Here is a 26,721-nt window from a genome sequence, read left to right as displayed (position 1 = left end):
GTAACAAAACACCACAGGCTGGGTAGCTTATAAACAACAGAAATTTATTGCTTATGGTTCTGGAGGCTGGAAGTCAGATCAGAGTGCCAGCATGGTTGGATGAGGGCCCTCTTCTGGGTCGCAGACTTCTTGTATTCTCTCATGGCAGAAGGGCAAGGGATCTCTCTGGAGCCTCTTTTACAGGGGCACTAATCCCATTCATAAGGACTCTACTCTTATGACCCAAGCATCTTCCAAAGTCCCCTACTATTAAAACTATCACTTTTTGAGATGAAGATTTCAACACATGAACTCTGGGGAGACGCACATTCTGATTATTGCAGTGAGGGAATCGGGAGAACTACCCTAGTCCCTTTACAGTATTTATTACCTTGTGTGCTTAAAGCACTTGGTTGTAGTTCCCTAAAGTGAAACAACCAGTTGACATCCATCGATCTTGTGAGAAATAGCTTCAACTTTGGGAATCATTTGTGGGAGAGAGAAATAATAAAAGTGGGGCTGCCATTGGGAATGAAGCCTCCTAGGATTGTATAACATAGGAATCATGGGTGAAAGAGGAGTGAGAGTCCAGTAGCAGACAACTTAAAAAAGACTGAAGGGCGCCAGGGTAGTCAGGAAAAATTACCTAAAACAGTTTGAAGTCAGAAAAACAGGAAGCCTAAGGTACCACTTGACTCTCAATTTAGCCATCCCTAGCCAGCAATTTAGTTCTCAACTTCTCTTTTTGTAGCACCTTCCCTTAATTAAATTATACTGCCATGTGAACAAGAAAGAGCTTGAAATAAAGCCAGTATCATGGCAGGCCTATTTAGGAGTATGCTAAATAAATTTTTATTCTACCTATTTGACTCTTAAACTAAATCCTAGCTATTGGGAAATTGTCTTTTTTCTTGATTCTGCCTAAGACATAAGGAGAGAGAAAAGAGAATAAATCAGAAGCTGAATCTACTGGGGTTAAAAAATAATTAGATGTTCTTTGAGCTTCTCTGTGTCCACAACCTAGCATGTCCAGGGCATTGTGAGTGGCTTAATTTCTAAGTAACTGATACAATTAGTGGACCATCCTAGCCCTATTGTTTTTCAATGATTATGAGAAGAAGGCCATTTAGTTGACTATGTATAAGGGCTTTGTGATTTCCTCATAGGTACTTAAAGATTTGTTTTCATATTTTAAGTTTTGGTGCTCAATTCAAATTAATTTCAATCTAGTGAGATTGAAAGGATGCTTCATTGCAAAACCCATTGTCATCAGTGAATCTACTTGTTTTTGTACTGAGGAAGTGAAAAGGGGCTCTGTAGAAAAATCTTTCAAATGAAAGTTGGAAATTGTAGAGTGGAGAGTGGGATCATCCCAGAAGAAATGTGGGGTATATCCCACAAAATTTTATCCAGTAAAATAAAGTTTAAAAATTAACATTGAAAGCATGCTTGAAATATCATAAAACAATGATAGATTTTATGGGAAGGACACTGCTTTGCCTCAGTAAGAAAGAGAAAGGATTCATGTGCTGATTATATGTTTGTGAATCCTCAGGATATAACTAGTTTCTCCTTCTTTAACTTTTTTCTGCCACTAGACCCTGGATCTTTACCTTAATCTTTAAGCCAACACTGACTCTGAGGTGGAAAAATCTAGGAGTGGCTTTTAGATTCTAAGGTCATGTAACCTTGACTGTACTAAATTCTTATCTTATTCTCTAGACTCATGTTTGTTAACTTACATTTAGAAATAACCTAAAGGTACCTCTGTCTCAAAGGATGTTAAAGAATTCTAAATATAAGATTAATTCTAATGTATACACATACAGAAAGTTGTAAAGTTATGCGATTGCTACAACTCCTACAACTAAATGGACTGTCTTTATTCAAAAGCATTGTAGTAGAAGTGTCAGGAAAAGTATCAGTGTATTTAAAATGCTGATGCTTTCCAAGGAGCCCATTGCAAGGCTATTGATGTGTTCTGGTTCAGGATGCTCAGGGACTTTGCTTTCAGGATGCCTTTTGAAGATCTCAGTACTAGAGTTGCAGGGTGGAGTCAGGGGGAGAAACAAATCGGTCCCCTTTCACTTGCCCCTACCCCTGCTAATAACCATTGTTGTGTTTTCTGTCCTTGTGGTTTTGTCTTTCCTATAAATGGTTTTCATATAAATGGAATTGTAGTATGTAGCCCTTTGTGTTAGCTTTTGGTTTTTCTTAGCTTAGTTCTTTTGAGATTCATCTGTGTTGTTACATGCTGTTTTCTTTCTTTTCTTTCCTTTTCTTTCTTTTCTTTTCTTTTCTTTTCTTTTCTTTTTTCTTTTCTTTTCTTTTCTTTTCCTTCCTTCCTTCCTTCCTTCCTTCCTTCCTTCCTTCCTTCCTTCCTTCCTTTCTTTCTTTCTCTTTCTTTCTTTCTTTCTTTCTTTCTTTCTTTCTTTCTTTCTTTCTTTCTTTCTTTCTTTCTTCTTTCTTGCCATACTCTCATCAGTGGCAGAGCTAGATAAGTGGTAGAGCTAGTATTCAAATAAGGTCTTTCCAACTTGAAACTACACATTCTTTCCTATTACAACACATCATAAGCATAATGTAATGGGTTGTGGGCAAAGCAACTATTTATAATATATTCGGCTTCATTGTGGTCTGGTTCATTATGGCCCTGGGAGGAACTTTGCAGTGTTGGCAGGTTATTCACTGATGAGATGTGCTCAGTATATATTCATGACTCACTAACATGTTGGGTATCATCAGAAAGGATCTAGCAATGAAATAAAAAACAGTATCTTCTCCTTAATACACAACCACAGGACCAGTGACATTTGGAGCATGATTCTGGGTGTTAATCTTAAGGAAAGATGAAGTGAAGTTGGAGATGGATCAAAAGCAATTGGAATGATTCAAGGGATGTATGTGTCCTGCCTTAGGAATGTAGGCTGGAATTTTTTTTTTAAGATTTTATTTATTTATTCATGACAGACACAGACAAAAAGAGAGAGGCAGAGACACAGGCAGAGGGAGAAGCAGGCTCCATGCAGAGAGCCCAATGTGGGACTTGATCCCAGGTCTCCAGGATCACACCCCGGGCCGAAGACGGCGCTAAACTGCTTGGCCACCCGGGCTGCCCTAGGCTGGAATTTTTAAGATCCATCAGTGTTGAAGAATACAAGTTGATATTTATAAAATCATGGTGCATAAATTCTGGAATTCTAGACTTCAAGAACATCATATGAAGCTGAAAAGCATTTTGGAACACATTTTTAAAGTGTTAGTTTTAAACTTCGAAAACTTTGAAATTTTTACCTCAACTCATTAATTCATAAGACCTTAATTAATGTCAGGTTCCATGCTAGATGATGGGTAAAACAGTAATAAGATAGTCCATACCCTCAGCAAGCTTCTCTTCTAGTGAGAAAAACCTACATATTAAAGAGATCACTTATAATATTAAGTGTTAGTGGTAAAATTAAGGCATTAAGGTTTTTTTTTAAAGATTTTATTGCTTATTCATGAGAGAGAGAGAGGCAGAGACACAGGCAGCGGGAGAAGCAGGCTCCATGCAGGGAGCCTGATGTGGAACTCGATCCCAGGACTCCAGGATCACACCCCGGGCCGAAGGCAGGCACTAAACCACTGAGCCACCCAGGGATCCCAGCATTAAGGTTTAATACAAATATAAGCTCAACACATGAATAAGATTCTTTAATGGATTATGAACGGGAGGAAGTGACGATTATGTTATATCCATTCCTTTTGGAAGTACAAGTTACAAAAAACAATCATGCCCCCTTCAAAGCTATTGTCACAAGCAGCCTTTTAGCCCAAAAGGACCATTGGCATTTTGTATGTTCTCCAGATAGAGTTGTCTCTACTTGTCCTCACTTTACAAGGTGTTGTGACTATGGGTCGTGCTTTATCTTAAGAACAGCTAAACACACATACACAGAAGTTTGCCAATAGTTATTTAAAACCAGAAAAGGGCAGTGGGTGGCAGGGGAATGTTTTCACATAACCAGAAAAAGTCCATGTACCAACCCTCATAGTTTACTTAAAAAGATTCTTCAAGGGATGCCTGGATGGCTCAGCGGTTAGGCACTGGCCTCCAGTTCAGGTCACGATCCTGGGATCCAGGATCGAGTTCCATATCGGGCTCCCTGCAAGGAGTCTGCTTCTCCCTCTGCCTATGTCTCTGCCTCTTTGTCTCTCAGTCTGTGTCTCTCATGGATAAATAAACAAATCTTAAAAAAAAAAATTCTTCAAGGCTTTGTACAAAACTTACTTGATATTATTTTGCACACATTTTTAATATAAACTTGTATCCAAGCCCAGGACATATGATAAGGATAGGATATATTAACTACTCAGACTGATTTACTAAAGAGCTATGAGAAGCAATGGCTAGTGAGTTGACTAGTGGCTTCATACCAAACACTGAGACAGAAGAAAATCAAGTTAACAAAACAAGTACAATAACAGGTACATTCATTACCATTTCAAAAGGATTTTCCATAGTATTACTTCAAACAGTGACTTCTATTGGGGATTTTTTAAGTGTTAGCTTTTTAAAAAATGCAATTTATATGCAACTTTTTAGAAACATTTTGAATATATATACTTGTAATGAGTTCAGATTATAATTTCTGAAGGGAGGCAGCTAAATATGTCTTTAAATTCCATCCTATGTAAGAGAAATCTTTGTATTGAGAAACTACATCCTGTTTTCTATCACGGTTTGTTATTCTGCATTTATTTTTCTTTCCATTAGAACTTCCTTGTACATTAATAATTTTTTAACACTTAGAATAAATATTTAATATTTATTGATGTTTTTCCTTGTCATCCTCATCTTGGGCAGATGGGACTTATCAAGGATCCTTTAGTAGTCTGCAAATTTCAGCTATATATTGGAAATAGAAATGGAAACTACCCCAATGAATAATTAAAGACCGGGTTTAGATTACTCCCTAGCATAAAGTCAAATTCACGTTCCAAAACAATGACATGGACAGGTGAAAAATGGTTGATCTTTGCCAGTTTCAAATTTCTATTCTTGGTAAAACCCAAAATATTCTATCGCACATTTTCTAGGGTATCATCTGGATTGAATCATTATCTTAAAAAATTAAAACTCAGGATTGCTACTGTGAGTAAAAACAATGTTGAGTAAGGAGAACAAAACAATGTTAAAAGTCTAAAGGAGTGGGATCTTTCATGAATATAATTTTAATTGCTTCCCAATTAAAATTGGACATTAGGTCCAGAGTCTAGAGATCCTTGCTTCTTCCTTATCCTCAAGATAATCTTGCTTATCCTGATTATCTGTAATATCGTCTTCTCTGAAAAGTGACAAGAGCTGTTGGTGATTTGGTAGAAAACTCTTGGTCTTGTTCACTCTTCTCGACATTGACCTTCCTCTACTTGTCTGCGTTTCACTTATACTGGTCCTGTGATTAGAGACCTCAAGGAAGGGTAATTGTGAAAATAGCAATAATACAATTTCAACTTTGAAATTTTCCACAAATGACTGTTGAAGCTATTTAGGTATTTGAAAATTATTCCTTTGGCTCTTCTCATAATTTTAGATACCTGGTTATGGTCTCTTGGAAAATCCTTTTATTTTTTTTAATTTTTAAAAAAATTTAAAAATATTTTATTTATTTATTTATTTATTTATTTATTTATTTATTTGAGAGAGAGAGAGAGAGAGAGAGAGAGAGAGAGAGGCAGGCAGAGACACAGGCAGTAAGAAGAAGCAGGCTTGGGATCCCTGGGTGGCGCAGTAGTTTGGCGCCTGCCTTTGGCCCAATCGATCCTGGAGACCGGGGATCGAATCCTACATCGGGCTCCCGGTGAGCCCGGTGCATGGAGCCTGCTTCTCCCTCTGCCTATGTCTCTGCCTCTCTCTCTCTCTCTCTCTCTCTCTGATGACTATCATAAATAAATAAGTAAATAAAAGAAGCAGGCTCCATGCAGGGAGCTCGACGTGGGACTCGATCCCAGGTCTCCAGGACCACGCCCTGGGCTGAAGGCGGCGCTAAACCACTGAGCCACCCAGGCTGCCCTCCTTTTATTATTTTTTAATGATTTATTTATTTGAGAAAGAGAGAGCAAGCGCACGTCCATGCTGGGGGGAGGGGGACAAAAGGAGAGGGAAAGAGAATCTTAAGCAACTCTGTGAGAGGTGCAGAGCCCAAAACGGGGCTCAGTTTCAAGACTCTGAGACCTGAGCCAAAACCAAGAGTTGATTGCTTAACCAACTGTGCCATTCAGGCACCCCTTGGAAAATCCTTTTAAAAAATCTCTAGTTGTGCACCTGGGTGGCTCAGTTGGTTAAGCATCTACCTTGAGCTCAGGGCGTGATCCCGGGTTCTGGGATCGAGTCACATGTAGGTGGAGTGGGGAGTCTGCTTCTTCCTCTGCCCCTATTTCTGCCTCTCTCTCTCTCTCTCTCTCTCTCTCTCTCTATCTCATGAATGAATAAATAAAATCTTTTTTTAAAAAAAATCTCAAAAAAAAAAGATTTATAGATATTGGGAAATGATCACAATAAATGTACTTAACATCCATTACCACAAAAAAAAAAATCTCTAATTTGATCCTGGCAAACTATCACTGGAATGAGCTGTATTTAACTCATTTCATTCACAGATATTACTAAAATTTGTTAAGAAACCTGTTATTTTAAAAGAAGTAACAGAGTTTCATGTATTTAGCAAATCCTCATGTACATAAGGGAAGCTACTATATCAGTTCTCACAACAAATCTGTTAAGGTGAGGAAAACATATAGAACACAACCGTACAATAGAACTTTCTGTGATGATGGCAGTATCCTATTTTGCACTGTCCAGTATGGTGGTTGCCTTTAGCCGCATGTGGCTACTGAGCACTTGAAATGGATTAGGGCAACTTAGAAACTGAATTTTTAATATAATTTAATTTTCATTAATTTAAGTTAAATGCCCATATGACTAGAAGCTATAGTATTAATGCAGGTATAAAAGTTTAATGTTAAAATGTATTGGAGTAAACCCTACAGAAGGTGGGCATATTTTAGAATTCTTCACTTTATTTGTTGCTGGGAATTTCTGGTTTTATCCTAAATGATAGAAACTCAGCTTGAGGTAAAATGTGAGTCAAGTCCAGGGAATCCCTGGGTGGCTCAGCGGTTTGGCGCCTGCCTTTGGACCAGGGCGCGATCCTGGAGTCCCGGGATCGAGTCCTGTGTCGGCTCCCGGCATAGAGCCTGTTTCTCCCTCTGCCTGTGTCTCTGCCTCTCTCCCTCTGTGTCTATCATAAGTAAATAAATAAATCTTTAAAAAAAATGTGAGTCAAGTCCATATTTTTCTGGCTTAGACATTTCTTAACTAAATAGAAACCCATTATAATATTGACAGTGGAGTGTTGTAACTGGCGCTGTGAGTTTGGACTCAGGCTCAGGCCCAGGCTTTGGGACTGGAGTGGAGCTGGGCTCACCTCCTATCTTTACCAGTTAGTAGCTGCAGTGAGTTATTTGAACTTCCTGTGCCTCAATTTCTTTATCAGTTCTTATCAAGGGTAATAATGCTTTTCTCAAAGAGTTGATATGAGGATATTTTTTTAAGATCTTATTTATGTATTCATAAGAGGCACAGAGAGAGAAAGGCAGAGACATAGGCAGAGGGAGAAGCAAGCTCCATGCAGGGAACCCATATGGGACTTGATCCCGGGACGCTGGGATCATGCCTTGAGCTGAAGGCAGATGCTCAACTGCTGAGCCACCCACGCATCACTGATGTGAGGATTAAAAAAGTTAATGTAGGGGATCCCTGGGTGGCTCAGCGGTTTGGCGCCTGCCTTTGGCCCAGGGCGCAATCCTGGAGTCCCTGGATCGAGTCCCACGTTGGGCTTCCGGCATGGAGCCTCCTTCTCCCTCTGCCTGTGTCTCTGCCTTTCTCTCTCTCTATGTCTATCATGAATAAATTTAAAAATAAAAAATAAAAAAAAATAAAAAAGTTAATGTAAGTGAAGTGGTCAGAGGAGTGAGTGGCAATAATCTCAACAAATGTTAACTATTATTATTACTATTGTTCATCATATTGTTCTCTGTGTGTGTGTGAATGTGATTTTGTGTGTACGTAAAATTCTCTCATCCAAAAAGTAAATTACATCATCTTGTGTCAGGTTCTGAACTAAATGGTGAGGCTGGAAGAAAGGGAAAGAAGAGGGATGAGGTACAGACATAAATGATACTTGGAATCTGCTCCTGGTGAATTTATAAACTAGTGATTTATCCTGTTGGAAAACAGGAGTCCTGTTTTTGATCCCTCCAATTTTAGCAATCTATGATTCTACCGTTCCTAAGCAATCCAAGGATGGCAGAAGGACTCTTGATGTCTTCCTGCCTGTCAGGTACATGAAGGACTTGCCCAAGAATAGGATCTGCTGCTTTGTGGGACATCCCAAATATATCACTGATGCTCTTCAATGGCTCTGTTATACCAAGCTAGCAATGTATTATTTGGTTTGACTGTTGCGTAGCATAAAACAAGTGCAAAATCTGTTGCATTCATATCTCCACTTCAGTTATATTTTACTATTCAACTAAATAGTCCAAATAATGACAATAAATTTAATGGGAAAAGAGAACTTTCATGATACAGTTTTATTCAAAAAGATTTTCTCTTCTCTCTCGCTTGCTTAGAGTCATGAACAGTAAGTAGCTCCTGACAGCAAGCTAACCAATTCTTATCAGGCGGTATACTATCCATCACCTCCCTATGGCTGGCATATATTTTAACAACTAGCATCATAATACTACTGTGGAACTCATAAAGCACTTTCATGTCAATTATCTCATTAAAAAAAAATTATCTCATTTAATACTCACATGAGTCTGATAAAGATACCCATTTTTCAGAATCCATGTATAGCAAACTGTCTCTACTAGAAGTATTTAATCACAATATAAATATCATTTTGTTTTCATTGATGAAATGCTTTTTGGGGAACATACATATAGTACTGAGATCCTGAATGACCTAAGTGTAATAAATAGAATTTTATATGTTTAGAGGGAAAAATATTCCCCACACTTCAGCCCAGGCTGAAAGAACAGTTGTCTAATGGACACCCAACTGCTGTAGAGCCCATGATTGACACCAGAGTTCAAGTTTTCTCATCACACCGAAAGATTCAGAAGCCAGAGGTAGACCCCTTGATAGCTAAGGCTCAGCATTTTGGGTTGCATTTCCAGCCTTGACCTTCATGTCTCTGCCTTTAGCAGCAGAATCTCCACTGGTATGATGCTTAAGATCAGATCCACTTCCTTTCCTTCTCAAAGCACCCTGTTCTGTGCCTCTGGAGGTTGACTTACATGGATTGCATCAATGGACTTCTTGCCCTCTGGTTTTCTGTTAGGTTCAACCAATGGGAAGCACCTGCAGGGTCTTTGAAACAAGAGGAAAGTGAGGTTGGAGTTCAATATTAACTCCCCATGCCCTTCCCTATCCGGTCAGTGCACTTTGGTTGCTTTGCTCTACCAAAGGATATAGCTCTTGTTGGATAACTTTTTGTTTGTTTGTTTGTTTGTTTGCTTGTTTGTTTGTCGGATGACCTTCTGTAGCTACTACCTCTTCAGGTTCTGGTGATCATTCTTTCCCTTCCCCAATTAAAACCTAGTGGCTGTCACTAGCTTTGCAGCATAATACCATCCCCGTTGCTCTTCTTCTTCCTGCCTTTTGTAAACAGTCTCATCAAACTCTCTTCATTTGCCAGGACCTAGGCTAATATGGGGTCATACTTCAGTGATAGTGCCTGCTTCTACTGCTTGTTCATCATATAAGCAGCATTCACACAGACTTCAGAAAACCTTAATTCAGAAAAAAGGTGATATACAGCTAAAAAGTTTCCTTCAGTTCAATCCCTAGTACATTTGGAATATGAATTCATCTCTAATTAGATTCTGCTTATTTTGTTCTTTAAAAACACACCTAGTCTAGGGGTGCCTGGCTGGTTCAGTTGGTTAAGCTGAATTCTTGGTTTGGGCTCAGGTCATGATCTCATGGGTCTTGAGACTAAGCCCCACATTGTCCAGGCTCTGAGTTCCGTGGGGAGTCTGCTTGGAGATTCTCTCCCAGTGCTCCTGCCTCCACTCGCGTGTGTGTGTGTGTGTGTGTGTGTGTGTGTGTGTGTGTGTATTCTCAGAAGTAATTATTAGTTATGTATTTATTGTCAACATCAAAGTATTAATTTGTGCTACCCATACTATCTCCTACTTAGGGGATTATTAATGTCTCAACATTAATAATCTGTAATTCTTCAAATTACATCCAAAAAGTTTCTTTTTGCATATTAGACAAGGCATAGAGACACAAGAATGGTGAGAAGAGACTCAGGGCCTGGGGCGAATGAATAGTGATGTCTAATCCCGCAGGCTAGGCCATTGCTTATTTCTGGGCTAAGCTACTCTACTTAACCTCTTGGAAATAGGGGCAGCCCCAGTGGCGCAGCAGTTTGGTGCTGCCTGCAGCCCAGGGCAGGATCCTGGAGACCCTGGATCGAGTCCTGTGTCAGGCTCTCTGTATGATGCCTGCTTCTCCCTCTGCCTGTGTCTCTGCCTCTCTCTCTCTCTCTCTGTCTCTCTCTGTCTCTATGAATAGATAAATAAAAAAATCTTTAAAAGAAAAAACTTTTGGAAATAAGGGTCTTTTTGTTATAAGATAGAAATAGCCATCCTTTGGGACAACTTTAAGGTTTTCTTTTTCCATGGTTATAGCCCTGAAATAACCAAGGACAAGCCTGTTTTAATATTCTCTATACAGCCAAGGAAACCATCAACAAAATGAAAAGGCAACCAACTGAATGAGAAAAGATGTTTACAAATGATATATCTGAAGAAAAAAGATATATCTGATAAATGGTAAAAGAACTTACACAAATTAACACCAAAAAAGACCAATCTGATTTTTTTAAAAAAGATTTTATTTGTTTATTCATGAGAGACACAGAGAGAGAGAGAGAGAGGCAGAGACACAGGCAGAGGGAGAAGCAGGCTCCATGCAAGGAGCCCAACGTGGGATTCCATCCTGGGTCTCCAGGATCACACCCCAGACTGTAGGTGGTGCTAAACCGCTGAGCCACAGGGGCTGCCCAACAATCTGATTTTTAAAAGGGCAGAGGACCTGAACAGACCTTTGTCCAAAGAGAACATACAGATGGCCCATAGACATGTGAAAATATGTTCAACATCACTAATCATTAGGGAAATGTGAATCAAGACCACAATGAGGTATTGTCAGAATGGCTAGAATCAAAAGACAAGAAATAAGAAACTGGTGGGGATGTAGAAAAGGAACAAACCTTGCCACTGCTGATGGGAATGTAAATTGGTACAGCCACTGTGGAAAACAGTATGGGGTTTCCTCAAAAAAATGAAGAACAGAAATTCCAAATAATCCAGTAATTCCAGTACTGGGTATTTACACAAAGCAAATGAAAACGTTAATTCAAAAAGATATATACACCCCTATGTTTATTGCATAATTATTTATAATAGCCAAGATATGGAAGCAACCAAAGTGCCCATCAATTAGATGAATGGATAAAGAAGATGTGATGTGTGTGTGTGTGTGTATACACACATGTATGTATATATATGTTTTTGTACACACACACACTGGAATATTGCTCAGCTATAAAAAATGATGAGATCTTGCCATTTGCAGCAACATGGATGGACCTAGAGAGTATTATGCTAAATGAAATAAGTCAGACAGAAAAAAGACAAATACCATGTGATTTCACTTACATGTGGAAATCTAAAAAACAAAAGAAATGAACAAACAGAAAAGCAGAAACAGACTCATAAATAGAGAGAACAAACTGATGGTTGCCAGAAATGGCAGAGGCCGGATGGACAAAATGGGTGGAGGAGAATGGGAGATACAGATTTCCAGTTATGGAATAAATAAATCATGAGGATAAAAGGTACAGTATAGGGAAGACAGTCAATGGTATTGTAATAGTGCTGTATGGTGACCACACTTGTGGTGAGCACAGCATAACATAGAGAGTTGTTGAATCACTGTCATACACCTGAAACTAATGTAACATTGTATGTCAACTATGCTTCAATTTTCAAAAGATAAATAATAATAAAGTCTATGTTCTCACAGATGTCCTAGGCATTTTGACAAAATTAATCCCTTGTTCTATCTCATAGTCCTCTAAGTATTTTTCATTAGCTTATCCCAGCATTTACAAATCCTCCTGCTTTTTGTTTCAGGGGTGTTGACTTCAGTTTCTCTACCTTATTGCAATGGTTTTGAATAAAATCTTCCTTGCCTTTTTAATTGTTTAAATTAAATTAGGTTTTAAGTGTGCCTTGGTAGCTTAATGGTTGAGCATCTACTTTGGCTTAGGTCGTGATCCTGGGGTCCTGGGATCAAGTCCCACATCAGGCTTTTCATAGGGAGCCTGCTTCTCCCTTTGCCTATGTCTCTGCCTCTCTCTCTCTCTCTCTCATGAATAAATGAATAAAATCTTTAAAAAAATAATTAAACTTTAAAAATTGTGTTCTCATTTGATCTTACTCATTTAATTATGTAGATATTAATGAAGCATATATTCTCTTAAAAATAAAATGTATATTAATTTAAAATACAAATAGCAAATATTTACTGAGTGCTTACTCTGTGCTAAGTGATATGTCAAGCACTCTGCCAGTGTTCTCTCCTTTAGTCCTCATTACAACCCTATGAGGTAGACATCCTTATTATCTCAGGTTTTTTTTTAAAGATTTTATTTATTTATTCATGAAAGACACAGAGAGAGGCAGAGACATAGGCAGAGGGAGAAGCAGTCTCCCTGTGGGGAGCCCTATGCAAGACTCAATCCCAAGACTCTGGGATCACAACCTGAGCCAAAGGTAGACACTCAACCACTAAGCCACCCAGGTGCCCATCCCAGTTTTTTATCATGGACACTGAGACACACAAAGATAAGGAGCTTTCCCACAGACAGAATCAGTATTAAGACCCAGAGAGTTGGAGTCGAGAGCTCATTCATTTGACTACAATGTTGAAATGATCACTTAAGGACTATGTTTTGTAATTTGTCTAAGTTTGTGGGAAGTTGCCATTATACAGAGTTCTCTAGGCCTAGAGCTACAGCAAACTCCTTAGACTTTGCCCTGGAGATGAAGTCTTCTTGAGGAAAGTGAAGGTAGTGATGCTCCTGGCAGGTGGGTGATGCAGGAGTGGGGTTAGGCAGTTCCCTGAAAGGCAGAGCACCTTGATGTGTGCAGCATATGATGTAGAAGCATGCAGATCTCTAGGGAAGGGCATTCCATAATCTCCCTTGGGACCATGGTTCTGCAGTGGCTCTCCTATGTTCTAATTGCCCTTTCGTTTTTAAAGCATAAGCAGCCTTTTCCTAGAAATATTTTGAATCAATAAAATTTAACATAGCAACTTGGGAATTAGTTTTTCTCCCAAATAGTAGAATGACATAGCTTAATACTCTCCCAAACATTAGAGCTACATGCAGCCTTCCTTGTTTTTCCCAATGTAAGTAAAACCTGGAATGTAAAAATAGCTGCTATAATTAAATTAAAGACAAAGGAAATTAAGTATGAAAGAGGTGCATACATTTGGGATTTCCTCTCCTGTTTTCCATCTTACTTTTGCCCTTTTGACCCCTTATCTCTCTGTTTATTGATTCTTTGTGTCTTCCTTTATAATTTCAAATGAATGTTAAAAGCTTAGTGTGTCTCAATATCTAAGTGTATTGATCTCCCTCCCACCTCTTACCTTTTTTCTTTTTCCCACTTTCCTTAAGAAAAACTCGTCTTCCATTTGCCCTTCCTCTCATGTCCCTTGATTTCACATATATATTGAACATATTGATATAGGTCTTTTTATTCTAGTTTTTCTAGTTAAAGATTTGGATGGCTAATAGGCATTGAGGAATCAGTTTGTATTGGGTCTGTTGTATATATGCATGTTCTCATGTAATTATCTATTCTATGAAATGGGATCTGTTGTTAATCACCAGTTATAGATATAATGAAATTGAGGCTTAGAGAGTTAAGGGTAAGTTAACAAAGAGGATTTGAATCTAGGTCTATCTTCTTCCCTCCTATCCCTTCACAATATTGTTCTATTTTTTTTTAAGATTCTATTTATTTATTCATGAGAGACACAGAGAGAGGGAGGCAGAGACACAGGCAGAGGGAGAAGTAGGCTTCCTGCAGGGAGTCTGACGCAGGACTCAATTCCGGACCAGGATCATGCCCTGAGCCAAAGGCAAACGCTCAACTGCTGAGCCACCCAGGCATCTCATATTGTTCTCTATATAATGAAGGGCATAGAAGGTTCTGGATTGATTGGTTTGGGCTATAATGCACACTTTAAAATTACTTCCCAATTTGAAAAATAATTTTAAATTAATTTTTTAAAGATTTTATTTATTTATGAGAGACAGAGAGAGAGAGAGAGAGGCAGAGACACAGACAGACACAGGCAGAGGGAGGAGAAGCAGGCTTCATGCAAGGAGCCCGATTCGGGACTCAACTGTAGGACTCCGGGATCATGCCCTGACCCAAAGGCAGATGCTCAACCACTGAGCCACACAGGCATCCTGAAAAATAATTTTAATTTTAAATAATAGTTTTTAAAAATATTTTATTTATTTATTCATGAGAGACAGAGGGAGAGGCAGAGACATAGGCAGAGGGAGAAGCAGGCTCCATGCAGGAAGCCCAATGTGGGACTCGATCCTGGGTCTCCAGGATCACGCCCTAGGCCAAAGACGGCGCTAAACCACTGAGCCACCCAGGCTGCCCCTTAAATAATAGTTTTACCATAACTTCAGTTGTCAGTTCAGTTGTTCTCTCCAACTACTTAAATTTTTATGCTATTGGTCATCTAAAATGTTACTTTTAATTATTTTTTATTGAAGTATAGTTGACACACAATGTTACATTAGTTTCGGGTACAACATAGTGATTTAACAACTCTATACTGCTATGCTATGCTCAGCACTAGTGGAGCTACCATCTGTCACCATACAACTTTGTTACAATACCATTTGCCTGTATTCCCTTATGCTGTACCTTTCAACCCATGATTTATTCATTCCATAACTGGAAACCTGTACCTCCCAATCTCCTTCACCCATTTTGCCCATTTCCATTCCTCCCTCTGGCAACTACCAGTCTGATGAACTATTTATCTTAAGGAGAGTCAAAGGTGTCCAAAAAGAGAAGGGAAAGGCACAAAATAATAGGAAAGGAAAGGAAAAGAAAAGGAACTAGCCTTTGTTGAGTGGTTACTACATATTTGATGCTTTTATTAGGGACCAATTCAAATTCATACTTCTACATATTTTTTAATCCTCTTTTCTCTTTAAATTTGGGTATTTTTCCATCTTCTACTCCATTTTGTTCATAGTTCCTAAAGATAATTCTTTACCAAAGGTTGTTTTTGTGATCCTAAATACAAAAATTGTAGTGCCTTAAGTATATCATTCATGTGGACCTTAGACCTTGGAAATAATCATAGCCCTCAGATACACCCTTATCTCTCCCTCTGTCTTGAGTTTCCATTCTCATAGTAATGATTATTCTACTTTGTCTAGCTGGATTACAATTCTTACTAGTCAAAAGTAGGAGTTGTTAACTTTTGTTTACTCATTACCATCTATTTTTTATTCTTTCATTTGTTTTCAGCTTAAAATTATTCTTAAGCCTGTTTATAAGCCTCAGGACACACTGACAGGCTTCCTGTCAATCTCCTTAATATTTCATAGGATTTTTCACGTATGCAAAAATAGTAAAGTTGGCTCATTAGTCTGTATGCTTAAAGCAAAAGATATTTGGATTGAAAACTTTTGATTAAGTAATGCATGCCGATAATAGAAATTTGGAGAGGGGCATCTGGGTGGCTCAGTTGGTTAAGGGTCTGACTCTTGATTTTGGCTCAGGTCATGAGATTGAGCCCTGAGCTCCATGCTCAGTGGGGAATCTGCCCCTCTGCCTTTCCCTACCCCTTAAGCTTTTGCTCGCTCGTTCTCTCTCACGCATAATATATATTTTTTAAAAATTTTATTTATTTATTCGTGAGAGACGGGGGCGGGCAGAAACACAGGCAGAGGGAAAAGCAGGCTCCATGCAGGAAGCCCAACGTGGGACTTGATCCCGGGTCTCCAGGATCAGGCCCTGGGCTAAAGGCGGCGCTAAACCACTGAGCCATCCGGGCTGCCCTCTCTCACAAAATAAATAAATATTTAAAAAAAAAAGAAAAAAAGAAATTTGGGGAAATACAGAAAATTTAAAAGAACAACAGTGATAACCACTGTTGACTTTTTAAACCTATTTTCTTATGTTCTTGGAATGCTTATATGATTATTTTTATATGTATTAATATTTGTGTATTTAAAAGCACAAATGCCTATGTCTTAATATTTAAAACATTTTAAGTGCACTTATTTAGTTATTGATTTGCTTCATGTGGCAAGTCAGGTTTAGGTCAGAAAATGTCGATTCTATTCTGGAATATTCATACTTATAATAGAGCATATTATTTATTAAAGATTTATGGAGTCAGAGAAATCATTCCTTTGGTCAAGAAATATGTTTAGCATTTGAGGTATATTGGAAGCCTTACAAATTTCTGTTTCTTGGTAAAGAAATAGTCTACAACTCTGAAAATAAATCATCTTTATTCATTTTAAAACCTACATAAAAGGGTGCTTGGGTGGCTCAGTCAGTTAAGCATCCAACTCTTGACCTCAGCTCAGGTCTTAATCTTAGGGTTGTAAGTTCAGGCCCCGTGTTGGGCTCCACGCTGGAGTAGTGGAGCCTCATTTGCCTTCTAGTCCAGGCAGCTGCAATGGCTCACCTTGCCTCTTGTGAGCTGGCTATAGTCCACGTGCTGTTAAGGGCCAGTCTGGGGCTGCTGTGAGCTTGTAGTTGGGCAGTGTCAGCAGTCAGCCCAGGTACCTGCCCTCAAACACTTTGCCCAGGTCACACTGAACTGCAGGACACTCTCCCTGCCTTGTCCCTTGAGAAGTTTTCATTGGCAGGCTGGCTCAGCAGGCAAATCAAATACCAGCCTCCAATCATTCTGCCCCAGGCCTGTAGTGACCCTGAACTGCAGGGCCCTCTCCTGATGCTGACTTTGAGAGATTTTTGTGGGTGGGCAAGGCCAGCAGTCAGATCAGATGCCTGCCCCCAGACCCTCTACTGGGGCTTTGGATGCCCTGATTAGCAGGGCACTCTCTCTGCACTACCCGTTAGAAGGTTTTCCTGCCATGGAACTGGTGTATGTGGTTATTTTCCCCTCTCCCCAGGGCAAGAGTCACTTTGGAGTGGTGCTGGTTTCTGCTGGAGCTGCTTGCAGTGTGAGATGCTGGCTGGAGCCGCTTTGGAGGGATGTATAGGCCACTCTTTTGATCTGATTTTTTAAAAAATTAATTTATTTATTTAGAAAGATTTTATTTATTCATGAGAGACACAGAAAGAGAGAGGCAGAGACATGGGCAGAGGGAGAAGCAGGCTCCCTATGGGGAGCCCCATGTGGGACCTGATCCCGGATCCTGGGATCACTCCCTGGGCCAAAGGCAGATGCTCAACTGCTGAGCGACTGAGGCATCCCTCGATCTGATTTTAAATCACATACTTATGATTTTTTTAATTCCATTAGAAAAAGCTATCTAATTTTTTTAAGTTCGAATCAAGACAGACCTCTATCCTGGTCTGGATAGATCAATATATGTCATTACTATGAACAAGTAGCTTAATCCCAAATTTAAAATGGGATGATGCCCTTGTAGCAGAAATCTCTCTTATGCTCTAGCTACTGTTATATGAATTTTAGAGATGGTGGAGTTGTGTTCATTTTAAGGCATAAAATGCCAAGTAAAGAGAAAACAGCTTGGGAAGAGCTTAGCACCATTCAAGAAATCTCAGCAATGATTCTCAATTTATAATATTATTCAATTTTAGTCATACTGAAAACTTTATCTATGGGGAAGAATTTTCCAAAGTCTTTGATTTATACATTTACGATATAAAACTTGAAATCAGATCTATTGTACATTTACCCTTTATGAGCAATTTGGGAAAATTTGTAGTATATAATAAAAACATAAGAATTCAAGAGCTCCTTAGCCACATCGCCTCTTCCATTCCTTTTTCTCTGTGCCAAATCCATTTTGGTACAAAGCCAAGGTAATTTCCAGAAATTGGCAGTGCGCTGGCAAATGCACAGCTGCCGCCATCTCCAACCCTCACTTACTAATTTTGCACAAACCACTTCCTCCTCTTGGGGCTGAGAGATTCACAGGGCAAGGGAAGTTGTGCCTGGGGGGCAGATATGGAAGCACTACCCTGTGCTCCTGGTGCTTCAGGAGCCCCTAAAGGTAGCAGCAGCAGCAGCATCTCATCCCCTGCAGCCTGCCCAGAGAGCTTCCTACTGATAAAGGTGACATTCCAACCTCTCCCTTTTGCCCGCCTGATCTTCCTTAGCTTTTTCCACTTGACTCTCCATGTTGAGAAATTTTGCCTAATTTTTTCTGCCCCCTTCTAGTAAACACTAGTTTTGACTTCTCATGAATCAAAAGATTCAAACAGTCAGTTGCCATGAGGTTACCTGAGCCAAACCTGGACAGGGAGAGGAACTGAGAGGGCAAAAGACAGAGCAGAGACAGTGGGGCTGCCTGTGTTCCTTGTTTCCACTTACCAGCTTCTGCGCTATGCAGTGGCAGTGTGTGGGTGTACATACACACAGGTAAAATTTAGATATTTTTATCCTCCTACACTCTTCTTAAACATAGTCAGCTCTGGTTATATTTTAAGATAGTCGTGGTGATGATTTCTCCCCTTTTAATCTTGTGCTTCTCCATTTCTCTGCCTTTGTTGGTTGAGATTAGACTTGGTATTCTTCGTGAGCAGAGGGAAGCCTCTTGGACTATACACATCTCTCTTCATGCTTTGAGGCATCTCTTGCCTCTGCCCACTCCCCAGAGCACTGCTGAGTTGCCAGTAGCTGGATGGCCTTTCACTGCCCTGTCACCCCTCTAGGTGGGCGTGTTTGCTTCCTTGGGAGTAGCGTTAGTGCATCTAGAACAAGACTGTGAATGACTGTTGTTGTTGTTGTTGTTGTTTTCATCAGTGGTCATGATATCATGGCTATTTGTTTCTGATTGTCTGAATAAACAAACAACCAGACTAAGGAAAAGAGTGTAGGATGGGGAAAGAGGATTCATCCCAGCACTGCCATTGGTTAGCCGTTGTGTGGAGCAAATCAGGATATCATATGAATTTGAATTTGAACATAAGAATGTGATTTGCAGAAGTAAAGTCAATGGATTGGACTGTATTCCTTCATAGATGTTCCTTCATAAATAACAAACCGAATGCGAGGAGTGTGCTGACCTTCTCTTTCTTAAACTCATCCCCAGGGCCAGTGGGCACAAGTCTACTTCACATGCACCCTTAATCTCTTAGAAAGGGGTAGAGATTACAAAACAAACTCACGTTTTCCTAACTTTTTGGTATGAGCTCATTCCAATATGGTGTCAGTAGGGAGAAACTCAGGGTAAAAATTAACAAAATGGAAATTTACCAGGAATACATTCCTGTAGTTTGACTCCAGGAACAAATTGCACAGATAGGTGTTTGGCTGAAATTCACATACACATTTGGGTATTTGCACTATCCTCAAGTTTGATGTGAGCCAAAAGAATAACGTATGCCCTGCGCTGTATAGGGTAACCACGAAGGCAGATTGGAAGTAACTGCTGAAGCAATGGCCAGGTCTGATAGTATCAAGTCAGCAGTCTTAAAAGACCTTACGCAGAGCAACGTAAGAGAGGCCAAAGGCAAGAGGGCTCAAGGTTGTGGCAGGAGATCAGTCGAAAGCAAATGAAGGAATCAGTAATGTCAAAGCTGAGATCAGCACAAAAGGAATAGAATGGGAGAATGGGGTGAGGGTAATGGTGGTCAATTCAGCAAATAGCTAGTGCTGTAGCATAGGGTTCTAGCTATTATTGTTATTTCTTCCCCTAACCCCCAACCTTACATTCCCAGGCAGTTTCCTAGCCCCTAAATTTCTGCATGCCCTAGAATTTAAGTCCCCCCTAACCTAGCTTCATCCCACCCAATCTCATCTTCCTGATTTGTTTGAAGGGGAAAATCATCTGCATTATTTCGTAAGATTTCAGAGCCCATATATGAAGTATATCTCTTACTGTTACTGCTCCTCAATATCAGCTGGCTATTTTATTATTTCTGAGTTACCAGCCTTCTTACACATGCCCTGCTGGTTTCTACTTACCTCTGCTAATGCTCTTAGCCTCCCTGACTTCCTTTCTTCTATGGGTCTGAAATCATCTTCCCTTCAAAGGTTCATTTCAAGTCCTACCTCTTTCCATTCAGCCTGAGTTAACTACTCTAGCCTCCATTATTGTTTGCCTTCTGTACAGCTCTGTATAACAACATGGTACATTTGTCATGGGGGAAAGGGAGCAGAGGAGGTAATTCCCTCCATGTGATTATTAACTCCTTAAGTAATTTATAAGTTTTGAAAGGAAAGAACTGTGTCTTACAGAGACTGTATGTGTCTGTAAGAGAGAGTATTTTGGAATGAGGAAAAATAATCTGGTATTCCATCTTGGCTTAGTGACCTTTAGCAAATACCTCTCTATAGGCCTTAACTTCTGTGAAAAATAGGCATCATGCCCTGACTTCCTTACACAGGGATCAAATGTTTAGATCAAGATCATAACCCGCAGCACTTTTAACCTGTGAAGCACTGTAAGGAAGCAAGGGGTTATTAGAAGAGATGCTATGGTGTTATAAAAAAGGCAAGGGAATTTGGGGAATCTGAATTTTGAGTTATGTTTTTATTAATCTACTCTACCACTTACCCAGTACGTGACCTTAAAAAGTTTTTCATTTCTTTGTAAATTGAGAATGACACCATTACAAGGATTATAGGGCTGATGCTGACTTACACACCAATTTGTAAGAGCCAACTGTAACTTTGCAAGCAGGTTACTAAACCGTTATTAGCTTGAAATCTGCCATGGTGGGAGTATTTATACCAGAGAAATCAGTAAACACTACAAATCAGATTGTCCCTGTGTTTTCTTCTTTTCTCTTTTCCTTCTTTTTTCTGCAGAGCTGTTTTACCAGTATACTGCTGATTATGTAAACAGGACTGTGTAAATTGTAAGACACTTTGTCTCATTTATCAAATTAGAAGTAGTAATGGTACAGTAATGCTTTGTATCCACAGAACTTAGCCTAGTGCAAATCACAGCTCCAGCATATATTTATTTAATAAGTATATTTTTAATTTAACTTGGGTTCAACCTTATATTATTTTGATACTTGTGCCCTGAGTTATAGGAGCCTGCCCCCGCCCCCCGCCACCGCATCTTTAGCTCTTCAAATCCTTCTCTACAAAGTATCTTTTTAAAATCAGATAACATAAATAAAAGCTTGGTACAGTGTGTAAGACACACAGTAGGACTTAAACCTTCCATGTCTGTAACTGAGCTAATTACCTTCTTTCTAAACCTTTCTTCTGATATTTCATATCTCAGTGAATATTGCCCATCTATCCATTATCCTAAGAAGGTTATCTGAAAGTCTTCCTCTCTTTTCCCTTTCCCTCACCACACTCATATTTCATCAATCACTAGATATTGCTTATTCAACTGCTTAAATCTGTCCTCTCCTCTTCATTACCATTGCCTCTGCCTTGGTTCAGGCCCTCATCACTTCCCACTTGAACTCTTCCTCCTAAGTGACATCTTGACTTTCAGTATTTCCCCTTCAATCCAACCTTGACTTCTATAGATGTAATTTCGGATTACAAATTTGAGGGGCACCTGGGTAGCTTAGTCAGTTAAGCATCTGACTTTGCTCTAGTCATGATCCCAGGGTCCTGGGATCCAGCCGGGCTCCCTGCTCAGCAGGGAGTCTCTTTCTCTTCTGTCCCTCCTGCACACACCTGCTGTCTCTCTCTCTCTCTTTCTTCCTTCCTTTCTTTTTTTTTAAGATTTTATTTATTTATTCATAAGAGACACACACACACAGAGAGAGAGAGAGAGAGAGAGAGGCAGAAACACAGGCAGAGGGAGAAGCAGGCGCCATGCAGGAAGCCCGATGTGGCACTTGATCCTGGGTCTCCAGGATCACACCCTGGGCTGAAGGCAGGCCCTAAACCACTGAGCCACCCGGGCTGCCCTGTCTCTCTCTTTCAAATAAATAAATAAAATCTTAAAAATAAATAAATAAATTACAAATTTGACCAAGTCACTCCCTTGCTTAAAATTTCTTAATGGTTCTCTGTTGTCTTGAGGATAAAATCTAAAAGCTTTAGTTTGTCACCAAGGACTGCCACATTCTGACCTTTGCGTCTTATAAGAGTTATCTCCTGCTACTCCCCAATACTTCCTGGAATGTCTAGTCTCACTTTTACCTGGCTTACCCTCCAACCCAAACAACATTTCCTCTATGACATCTCTAGACATATTTGATGTTGATTTTTCTGAGCTCCTGTAGCACCTTGTTCATGTCTGTGTACCCTATATCTAACTACATGGTTCTTATAATCAATTGGTCTTTCCCTCTAGATTGTAAGTTCCTATAGAGTGGAACCCTATGTGCCATTCATTAATTCCTAACACATTGTATAGCATGTAATAGGAGCTCAGTACATGTTTACATGAATGAATAAGACTTCAAAGGATAGGGTATTTTCATTTTCATTCATGCAAGCTACTCATAGTGTGTTGCAATGAAAAAAAGACTTAAAATTTGGATCTCAATAATGCAGATAAAAATTAATAAAATAGAGATAGTTTCTTTTTATCCATACCCCCCAACATGGGATATTATGGCCCCCATCACCTTCAGGATATAATCCAAGCTTCTTAGTCTAGCATACAAAACTGACAGAATGGTCCCTTTCTCTCTATTCTTATCTTTCTCTGTATACATACATATAACCTACATTCCAGCCACTTCAATTCGTCATATTTTTCATGCCTTTCATGCCTCCTTACCCTTGTTTGCACTTTCTCCACACCTGTGACATCCTCCCTCTCTTTTCTCACTCACCCTTTTCCTGCCGACCCAATGAGGTTTGATACTTCTAACTGATCAATAGTTACCACCTTTGAGCAGCTGGCCCTGAAAGTATCCCTCCCTCTTCCGTGCTCCCAGAGCACTTGATTGGCTCATTATAAGCACTGTACTGCCAATCATTGTTGGTTTGTTTCTTGCCCCCTCTCTAAAGTGAGATTATCTTTATACCCTGGCTTCTATTAAACACATTCTAGATGTTTAATACAGAGCAAAGGAAGGAAGGAATAACTATTATATGGAGATTTGTAAAGAAAGTAAATTTCTGGGATGCCTGGGGGGCTCAGTGGTTGGGCATCTGCCTTCAGCTCAGGGTGTGGTCCTGGGGTCCTGGGATCACATTCCGCATCAGGCTCCTCATGAGGAGCTGCTTCTCCCTCTGCCTATGTCTCTGCCTCTGTCTGTGTCTCTCATGAATCAGTAAGTAAAATCTTTTTTAAAAAAGTATATTTCTGGGGATCCCTGGGTGGCGCAGCGGTTTGGCGCCTGCCTTTGGCCCAGGACGCGATCCTGGAGACCCGGGATCGAATCCCACGTCGGGCTCCCGGTGCATGGAGCCTGCTTCTCCCTCTGCCTGTGTCTCTGCCCCTCTTTCTCTCTCTCTCTCTATCATAAAAAAAATAAATAAATAAAAATAAAAAAGTATATTTCTGGTAAGAGACATACAATGAATAAATTTAAGATTGAATTTGCTTCAAACTGACCAATCTGGACAATTCCATGTCTTTATTTTCAGAAGTTGGGTGGCCCTGAAAAATTGGTGCTAATGGACAGATCAGAAACAAAAAATAAGTTTAAAGCACTGGGGCTGAGTTTGTTGCCCCAGATTAGGTGCATTACAGTAAAAACAGATTTTGTATCTTAGGAATTTGTCTTGTCCCGTACATGACTTAATGAATACCTACATGACTTAATGAATGCCTTAGAAAGGAACACAATCCCCCAGTGGATAAAACACTAAAGAAAATAGAAAAAAATGAGCAGAATGTTGTTTCTAATAAAACTGTTTACCAAGACATTAATTTCTCTTTGAGAAGGGAAACAATTTTTTTTCTGATTATGAAACTACCATGTAGTATTTGTCAGTCTGTTTAGGTGGCTATAACAAAAATACTATAGACTAGATGGTTCAAACAACAAACATGTATTTCTTACAGTTCTGAAGGCTGTGAGGGCTCCACCCTTGCCTAATCACTTCCCAAAGGCCCCGCTTCCAAATACTATCACATTAGGGAATGGGGTTCAGCATATGAATTTTGGAGCAAGGAGATAAAAAAATTCACTCTCTAGCAATATATTAATACAGAATGCCTGGAATATTAAAAAACAACAACAACAACAACAACAATATAAACCCCTCCCAAATCTAACCACTGAGAATTAACAATAGTTCATAGTTAACAATAGTTAGTTAATTCTTGGGATATATTATTCCCAGTCTTTTTTCTTGTATGTGTTTGTGTGTCCTTTCCAGTAAAAGGTGGGGGGTGGGTGAAACAGGTGATGGGGATAAAGGAGTCCACTTGTGACGAGCACCAGGTAATTCATGGAAGTGCTGAATCACTATATTGTACACCTGAAACTAACATTACACTGTATGTTAACTGGAATTTAAATTAAAACTAAAAAATTGTAAGGGTTTATGTTGTATATATTGTTCTGTTTTCTGTGTTAACATGTCATGAACGTTTTCTCAGATTCGTAAAAAATATTCTTCTACAACATAATTTTTAACTGCTGCACAGTATTCCATCATTTGGATATATACCAGTGTTTAACCAATTCCCATTGTTTCAATGTTTTTGTTATTATAAACAGAAGTGTAGTAGTGTGGCTGACTGCAGGAAGGGTGATCTCATGTCCTTCTCCTATTTTCCCCAGGTTTGGGAGCCTCGTCTTGCATCAGAATTCTGTCCTAATAATCCTCTGAGTGTTATCTCAGGACCCTGGGCACACTCATGGCACGATGGCCAACCCTCAGGAGCACCTGAGCTGCTCCTCTTCCCCACACTTACCCTTGAGTGAAAACAGAACCTTCAATGGACTACAAGATGAACTCACACCTATGGGGAGCCACCCCTCACCCAAGCTCCTTCAGGACCAGCAGGAAAAGGGGGTGGTACAAACAGAGCCAAATGAGAGCATGAACAGCCCCATCACCACAACAGTGTTGACCAGTGTGAGTGAGGATTCCAGGGACCAGTTTGAGAACAGCGTGCTTCAGCTGAGGGAACAAGATGAATCAGAGATGGCCATGTCTCAGGGGAACAGCAACGCCGTGGATGGAGAGAGCACAAGTGGAACTGAAGACATCAAGATTCAGTTCAGCAGGTCGGGCAGTGGCAGTGGTGGGTTTCTGGAAGGACTGTTTGGATGCTTAAGGCCTGTATGGAATATCATTGGGAAGGCATATTCTACTGATTACAAATTGCAGCAGCAAGGTAAGCTAGAGTGGGAACCTGGGAAATATTTCCTGGATAAACACACCACCACCATTCACTGGATAACCTCTGATTAAAATGCTAGTACCAGATGAAAACCCTGTACCAATTCTCCTACAGACCTTCTCACTGGAACAGATTCACATTTGGTTGGTCTTGTTTGGCCAAAGCCCATCTTCTATAGTTGTCCAGCCTAGTGGTGTCAAGTAGAGTACATAGAAGACAACCCATAGTGTTATGAGGGAAGAAAACGTTAGTGGGCATATTCCTTCTATCACCATTTTAAATTTCTATTTTCATGCATGTTCTCATATATATTTGGTATTTTAATAAAGTTGTGTAGATACATAATTTGTAAAATCACATAATGCATGTTTAAAATTTTTTTATTGAAAGTTTATGTAATCAAAAGGTCTGATGGCCACTGGATTAATTCAAAGCCATACAGAAACCACGTGGTTCTATGCCTTAAGACTGCCTGCCTGCCGTTAGGTTGTAGTAAAAAGGAATCATTTTCTTACAGCCAAGGCACAGAAAGCTCACATTGTGAGAAAAGAACAAATATACAACCAATCTTGAGAAGCATTATTATGTCTAGATCCCACAGCTTTTTAAAAAGTAAATTAACTCCCATCATTGTGTGACATGCATATTCATATATTCCAATTCAAGCATTGTGCTTCTGAAGTAAAGAGAACACATGGCCCCAGTGTTCTTTATAACTTCATTTATATTCTTCAAAAGAATTTTTTTCTTCCTGATAGCAAATGTAATATATGTGGAAAAATTGGAATATACAGGTAAGTGCCCCCCCCCCAAAAAAGGTAAAAATATTTATCTATGATCCTCGGTCTCCAATATTAATGTTCGTGGTATGTATTATGTTAGTCTTATTATGTGTGTTTATGTGTGCTTTAAAAAAAAAGAGTCAAACTATTCTGTTATGGTTTTTCACTTCACATTGTGAACATTTCCCGTATCATGAAATATACTTCTTTAGCATTTTTAATGCCTGCATAATATTAAATTGTGTGAATGTGCCAAGATTTCTTTAAGCAACCCTCTATTGCTTGGCAATTTGTTTGCTGTTTTTAGTGATCATAAGCTACACTGCAATGAACATCTGTTTATTAATTAATTTTCACCCATATCTTTATGTCTGTGATTATTTTTT

The 26,721-nt window shown here is 39.5% G+C and overlaps 1 protein-coding gene across 9 annotated transcripts in view; it reads left to right on the top strand.

Annotated features, from left to right (window-relative positions):
• MAP3K13 (mitogen-activated protein kinase kinase kinase 13) overlaps positions 1-26,721 on the top strand; it is a 169,701-nt gene that overhangs the window by 99,425 nt on the left and 43,555 nt on the right. For all 9 annotated transcript variants that reach the window (XM_041731839.1, XM_041731841.1, XM_041731840.1 and 6 more), the window contains one exon: positions 24,988-25,547. In XM_041731839.1, coding sequence (XP_041587773.1) covers positions 25,073-25,547 — 475 coding nt within the window. In that variant the 5' untranslated portion in view covers positions 24,988-25,072. The remainder of the gene's footprint in view (positions 1-24,987; positions 25,548-26,721) is intronic.

Source organism: Vulpes lagopus, chromosome 17, assembly GCF_018345385.1.
Source record: "Vulpes lagopus strain Blue_001 chromosome 17, ASM1834538v1, whole genome shotgun sequence".
Classification (NCBI taxonomy): Eukaryota; Metazoa; Chordata; class Mammalia; order Carnivora; family Canidae; genus Vulpes; species Vulpes lagopus.
Note: the sequence above shows the minus strand (reverse complement) of the source record. Positions and strands in the feature narration are given on the sequence as shown.